The 6,496-nt window shown below is 40.8% G+C and overlaps 1 protein-coding gene across 2 annotated transcripts in view; it reads left to right on the forward strand.

The window, feature by feature from the left end:
• The first annotated feature begins 1,430 nt into the window (after positions 1–1,430).
• The window catches only part of LOC139749413 (uncharacterized), a 172,338-nt gene continuing 167,272 nt past the window's right edge, over positions 1,431–6,496 (forward strand). For both annotated transcript variants that reach the window (XM_071663249.1, XM_071663248.1), the window contains exon 1: positions 1,431–1,878. In XM_071663249.1, coding sequence (XP_071519350.1) covers positions 1,477–1,878 — 402 coding nt within the window. In that variant the 5' untranslated portion in view covers positions 1,431–1,476. The remainder of the gene's footprint in view (positions 1,879–6,496) is intronic.

Raw genomic sequence — 6,496 nt, forward strand, 5'->3', positions numbered from 1 at the left:
AACTCTGGATAAAAGTTCTCACAGCTTGTAGCAGCTTACCACGCGTACTATATATTCTTAAGTCCTACATCAAAGCATCTCTATCAACCCTATCATATGCCATATTCAGTTCCATAAATGCCACATTCAAATCCATCTATACTAAGATACTTGTAAATTATGCTTCAAGACTATTTCCCGAAAGCTAGAAAATTTCAAAATCTCACATCTCCATGTCCTGCACTTAATGGATTTGGTGTGTATGATTGTTAGTTTTGTCTGTTAACTTGATGGATAGTCAGCAATAAATGTATGTTATTCATGGATTCATTGGACTTCAAGATTTGCTGTGGCTCTACAGTCATTTCAATGTGGCTGTTGCTGCTAATTATCTTGTCCATTTCTTTTGCAGTATAGAGTCCATCATCATTACATATATTTTGACATACGTCTTGGAAATTATAGTAAATGAAATAGGACGATAAGGTGTAATATACTACATTGATGGTACTCATTTTAATAATTATTTTAGAAAGCTAAAGGGCTGAGTTGCCAATTGGGATCTGTTATGTGGTTATGAAAGAAAATGATACAAAAATTAAAGGGTTGATTAATATTGTTTGAAAGTCTAATACTTTTGCTAAGGTAAGCATTTGAATAGGTAGACAGAAATATACTAGTATTAGGATATTATTTTTCTTATTAAGGAATTTGCGTACAGACTTTGGAGTATGAATGACTATTTATGTTCAAAATATATGAATCTAGATATGAAACATGTATATCTGAATCGTACACTGTTTCGTATATGGTTTTAGTGGCCATTTCATTTTGTGAACAAACCTTTCTGGAGAACAGAATGTGGAAATAAGACTTCCCATGGTATTTAAGTTGAATATAATGATTTAATTGTAATACAAGATTTTCCAGATAATCTTTCACTGTTGTATACATAATGTTTATATAATCAGGTATGTCTCTCTTAGCACAAATATTTTATATTCAGGTATATTATGCAAAGAAACACAAGGAAGTTTTCAGTACAGTGGATAGTAGATGATAGAGATGTAGAAGTACTGTATCTGAAAATTTCATTCTGGAAATTCCTTCATTTTCCAATTCATCTATTAGTTTATAATCTTTTTAGTGCCATTGTCAAATAAAAACAGGCATACCATTGAATGACATCACCCTGTATAATATATCAAAATGTTTTGTTGTATGTTTCAAAATAAGCACAGCAAATGTAATGATATATTTTCACTCATTGTACATTGATTATCATTCTGCTGCTTACATCTTCTCATAATGTAAAGCAAAGATAAGTATTATTGGCAACGCTGTGCTTTGTTTTAGAGTATCACTGAGTTTTATATGAAATACCTCTTAGGAGACTGGGAAGTCAGGCTGCAAGAAGACAGGATTGTGTGTGAGAGATGACAACACTCCGATTAAAACAATGTAAATGGGTTATTTCAGGTAGTCCCAGCTGAAAACATGCAGATGCTGGGAGCAGAGGTGGTGCCAGGAATTCCAGTCTCAAGTATGATGCAGGTAGTTGCAGGAGGTGTAGTGGGGATGTCTGGCTCCTCACCAGCTCCAATTCCTGCCTCGGTTACATCTACTTCCACCTCTGAATTGGCATCACCTGGAGAAACATCTCCTGTTGCCAAGTCTTCCGTCCCATCATCTATACCTTCAGGAATTCCTGTACCTGTGCCATCCTCTATAACCTCCCCAGGTATAACTCAAGTGACAGCTGCGGCTGCCTCATTAACACCCCCTTCCACAGCCTCTTCAAATTCTGCTACAGGCCCAACACCATCATTATTGACTCTGTCACCTTCTGCCCATGCCACAGGATTACCAGTTGCACGGATAATATCTCTGCTGCAGCAGGTATGTTATTGATTTTTCAATGTTTGTATGCATTTCTATATATGACCTTGTATAGCTATCTGTCTATATCTCTCACGTCCGTTCCCTCTGGGAACTCCCATTAAGGGGTGGCCACAGCAAAAATGTCTCCATTATCCCTGTCCTTACATACCTCCCTTGCATACTCCATTCCGCGCATTCTTCCACTATTTCTCTCCCTCTAGTATTCCTCCACCTTGTTTTCCCGTGTCACAGGTGGTCTTCCACTCACACCAACTCCTTTAACTGTACTATCATACACTTTCCTTGTAAACTCCCAGTCTTGCATTCTTTCCACATCCCCAAACCACCTCGTAGTATTACATCTCACCCATTCTACCACTCCATGATTCACTCCCTTTGCATTCCCTGCCATACCACATCTCTCATAACCCTTTTCACTTTTCTTCATTCCATCTAGTTGTGCCACATGCTTTTCTCAAATAACTCATTTCCACAGCCTGGATTCTTGACAGCTCATTTCATGTCCATGTTTTGGCTGCATAGGTCAGGGTTGGGGGGACCATGCTGTCCCATGATCCTTTCTTCATTTACTTACACCTCTGCCCTTCATTATCCTATTAAGGGACCCAGTGTTTCTTCTACCTTGTACAGCTCCCTCCTTTATCTCTCCTTCCATATCACCACATTTATCCGAGACAACTCCCAGATACTTAAATTCCCTCACTTCTTCCAGTTTTCCCCCATATCCCACAATTTAGTACACGTTCTTTCACTCTATATGGTTTTACAAAATCTGTACTTTCAGTCTGTTTCCTTTCAAACACCTTTACTGTACTTGCATTTACCTTCAATTGCCTGTGCTTACACCTTTTACTTTCCCTTATCTTCAGTCACCTTCAGTCACCAATGCTTACACACATCATAAAATATACTTACAACCTTCTGCAACTCTCAGCAAACAACACAGTATCATTCACGAACAGGCTTGCCACTAGCCACCATATCTCACCACCACACTCCATCTCTCCATCCCTTTTCCCTAATTTTGCTTTCATCTCTCTTATCGCTCCATCCCCTATCCCTGGGGATAGGGGAGAAAGAATATATCCCATGTATTCCCCGGATGTCATAGAAGGCGACTAAAGGGGCTGGAGTGGAGGGCTAGAAACCCTCCCCTCCTTGTATTTTAACTTTCCAAAAGGGGAAACAGAAGAAGGAGTCATGCAGGGAGTGCTCATCCTCCCCGAAGGCTCAGACTTAGGTGTCTAAATGTGTGTGGATGCAACCAAGATGAAAAAGAAGGAGAGATAGGTAGTATTTGAGGAAAACAACCTGGATGTTTTGGCTCTGAGTGAAATGAAGCTCAAGGCTAAAGGGGAAGAGTGGTTTGGGAATGTCTTGGGAGTAAAGTCAAGGGTTGGTGAGAGGACGAGCAAAGGAAGGAGTTGCACTCCTGAAGCAGTTATGGGAGTATGTGATAGAGTGTAAAAAAGTAAACTCTAGATTGATATGGGTAAAACTGAAAGTGGATGGAGAGAGATGGATGATTGTTGGTGCCTATGCTCCTGGTCAAGAGAAGAAAGATCCTGAGAGGCATGTGTTTTGACTGCAAAGGGGCATAATGTGGTAGTTGAGGGTATAATTGGTGTACATGGGGTGTTTAGTGTTGTAAATGGAAATGGTGAAGAGCTTGTAGATTTGTGTGCTGAAAAAGGACTGGTGATTGGGAATACATGGTTTAAAAAGAGGGATATGCGTAAGTATATGTATGTAAGTAGGAGAGATGGCCAGAGAGCGTTACTGGATTACGTGTTAATTGGTAGGCGCGTGAAAGAGAGACTTTTGGATGTTAATGTGCTGAGAGGGGCAACTGGAGGGATGTCTGATCATTATCTTGTGGAAGCGAAGGTAAAGATTTATGGAGGTTTTCAGAAAAGAAGAGAGAATGTTGGGGCGAAGAGAGTGCTGAGAGTAAGTGAGCTTGGAAAGGAGACTTGTGTGAGGAAGTACCAGGAGAGACTGAGTGCAGAATGGAAAAAGGTGAGAGCAAATGATGTAAGGGGAGTGGGAGAGAAATGGGATGTATTTAGGGAAGCAGTGATGGCTTGTGCAAAAGATGCTTGTGGCATGAGAAAGATGGGAGGTGGGCAGATTAGAAAGGGTGGTGAGTGGTGGGATGAAGAAGTAAGATTATTAGTGAAAGAGAGGAGAGAGGCATTTGGACAATTTCTACTGGAAGGTAGTGTGAATGACTGGGAGATGTATAGAAGAAAGAGGCAGGAGGTCAAGAGAAAGGTGCAAGAGGTGAAAAAGAGGGCAAATGAGAGTTGGGGTGAGAGAGTATCATTAAACATTAGGAAGAATTAAAATATGTTTTGGAAGAAAGTAAATAAAGTGTGTAAGACAAGAGAACAAATGGGAACATCAAAGGGGGCAAATGGGGAGGAAGTAACAAGTAAACGTGAGGTGAAAAGGAGACGGAGTGAGTATTTTGAAGTTTTGTTGAATGTGTTTGATGATAGAGTAGCAGATACAGGATGTTTTGGTCGAGGTGGTGTGCAAAGTGAAAGGGTCAGGGAGAATGGTTTGGTAAAGAAAGAAGAGGTTTTGAAAGCATTGTGGAAGATGAAAGCCGGCAAGGCGGTGGCTTTGGATGGTATTTCAATGGAATTTAATATAAAAGGGGTGACTATGTTGCTGACTAGTTGGTAAGGATATTCAGTGTTTGTATGGATCATGGTGAAGTGCCTGAGGATTGGCAAAATGCATGCATAGTGCCATTGTACGAAGGCAAAGGGGATAAAGGTGAGTGTTCAAATTACAGAGGTATATGTTTGTAGAGTATTCCTGGGAAATTAGATGGGAGGGTATTGACTGAGAGGGTAAAGGCATGTACAGAGCATCAGATTGGGGAGGAGCAGTGTAGTTTCAGAAGTGTTAGAGGATGTGTGGATCATGTGTTTGCTTTGAAGAATGCATGTGAGAAATACTTAGAAAAACAGATGGATTTGTATGTGGCATTTATGGATCTGGAGAAGGCATATGATAGAGTTGATAGAGATGCTTTGTGGAAGATATTAAGAGTATATTATGTGGGAGGTAAGTTGCCAGAAGCAATGATAAGTTTTTTATCGAGGATGTAAGGCATGTGTACAGGTAGGAAGAGAGGAAAGTGATTGGTTCCTAGAGAATGTTGGTTTGCGGCAGGGATGCATGATGTTTCCGTGGTTGTTCAATTTGTTTATGGATGGGGTGGTTAGGGAGGTGAATGCAAGAGTTTTGGAAAGAGGGGAAAATATACAATCTGTTGTGGATGATAGGGCTTGGGAAGTGAGTCAGTTGTTGTTCACTAATGATATAGCACTGGTGGCTGATCCGGGTGAGAAACTGCAGAAGCTGGTGACTGAGTTGGGCTGAGGGACAAGTTAATTGGGAGATAAGTTTGAATGGAGAAAAAATGGAGAAAGTGAAGTGTTTTAGATATCTAGGACTGGACTTAGCAGCGGATGGAACCATGGAAGCAGAAGTGAGTCATAGGGTGGGGGAGGGGGCAAAGGTTCTGGAAGCGTTGAAGAATGTGTGGAAGGCGAGAACGTTATCTCATACAGCAAAAATGGGTATATTTGAAGGAATGGTGGTTCCAACAATGTTATATGCTTGCAAAGCGTGGGCTATAGATAGGGTTGTGCGGAGGGGGGGTGGAAGTGTTGGAAATGAAATGTTTGAGGTCAATATGTGGTGTGAGGTGGTTTGATCAAGTATGTAATGAAAGGGTAAGAGAGATGTGTGGTAATAAAAAGGGTGTGGTTGAGAGAGCAGAAGAGGGTGTAATGAAATGGTTTGCTCACATGAAGAGAATGAGTGAGGAAAGATTGGCAAAGAAGATACATATGTCAGAAGCAGTAGGAATGTGGATGAGAGGGAGACCAAATTGGAGGTGGAAAGATGGAGTGAAAAAGAATTTGAGTGATCGGGGCCTGAACATACAGTAGGGTGAAAGTCTTGCAAGGAATAGAGTGAATTGGAACTATGTGGTATACCGGGGTCGATGGGCTGTCAATGGATTGAACCAGGGTATGTAAAGCGTCTGGGGTAAACCATAGAAAATTTTGTGGGGCCTGGATGTGGAAAGGGAACTGTGGTTTCTATGCAATTACACATAATAGCTAGAGACTGAGTGTGATCAAATGTGGACTTTGTTGTCTTTTCCTAGCACTGCTTCCCATGAGTACAGGGGAGAGGGGGGTGCTATTTCATGTGTTGTGGGGTGGCGACAGGATGGATAAAGGCATCAAGTATGAATATGGACAGGTGTATATATGTATATGTCTGTGTATGTATATGTATGTATACGTTGAAATGTATGTGTGGGCATTTATGTTTATACATGTGTATGTGGGTGGGTTGGGCCATTCTTTTGTCTGTTTTCTTGCACTTCTTTGCTGACATGGTAGACAGGAAACAAGTATGATAAATATTTTATTGATTTATTATACTTTGTTGCTGTCTCCCACGTTAGCGAGGTAGCGCAAGGAAACAGACGAAAGAATGGCCCAACCCACCCACATACACATGTATATACATACATGTCCACACACGCATATATACATACCTATACATCTCAACGTGTATATAT

The sequence above is a fragment of the Panulirus ornatus genome, chromosome 7 (assembly GCF_036320965.1).
Source record: "Panulirus ornatus isolate Po-2019 chromosome 7, ASM3632096v1, whole genome shotgun sequence".
NCBI lineage: Eukaryota > Metazoa > Arthropoda > Malacostraca > Decapoda > Palinuridae > Panulirus > Panulirus ornatus.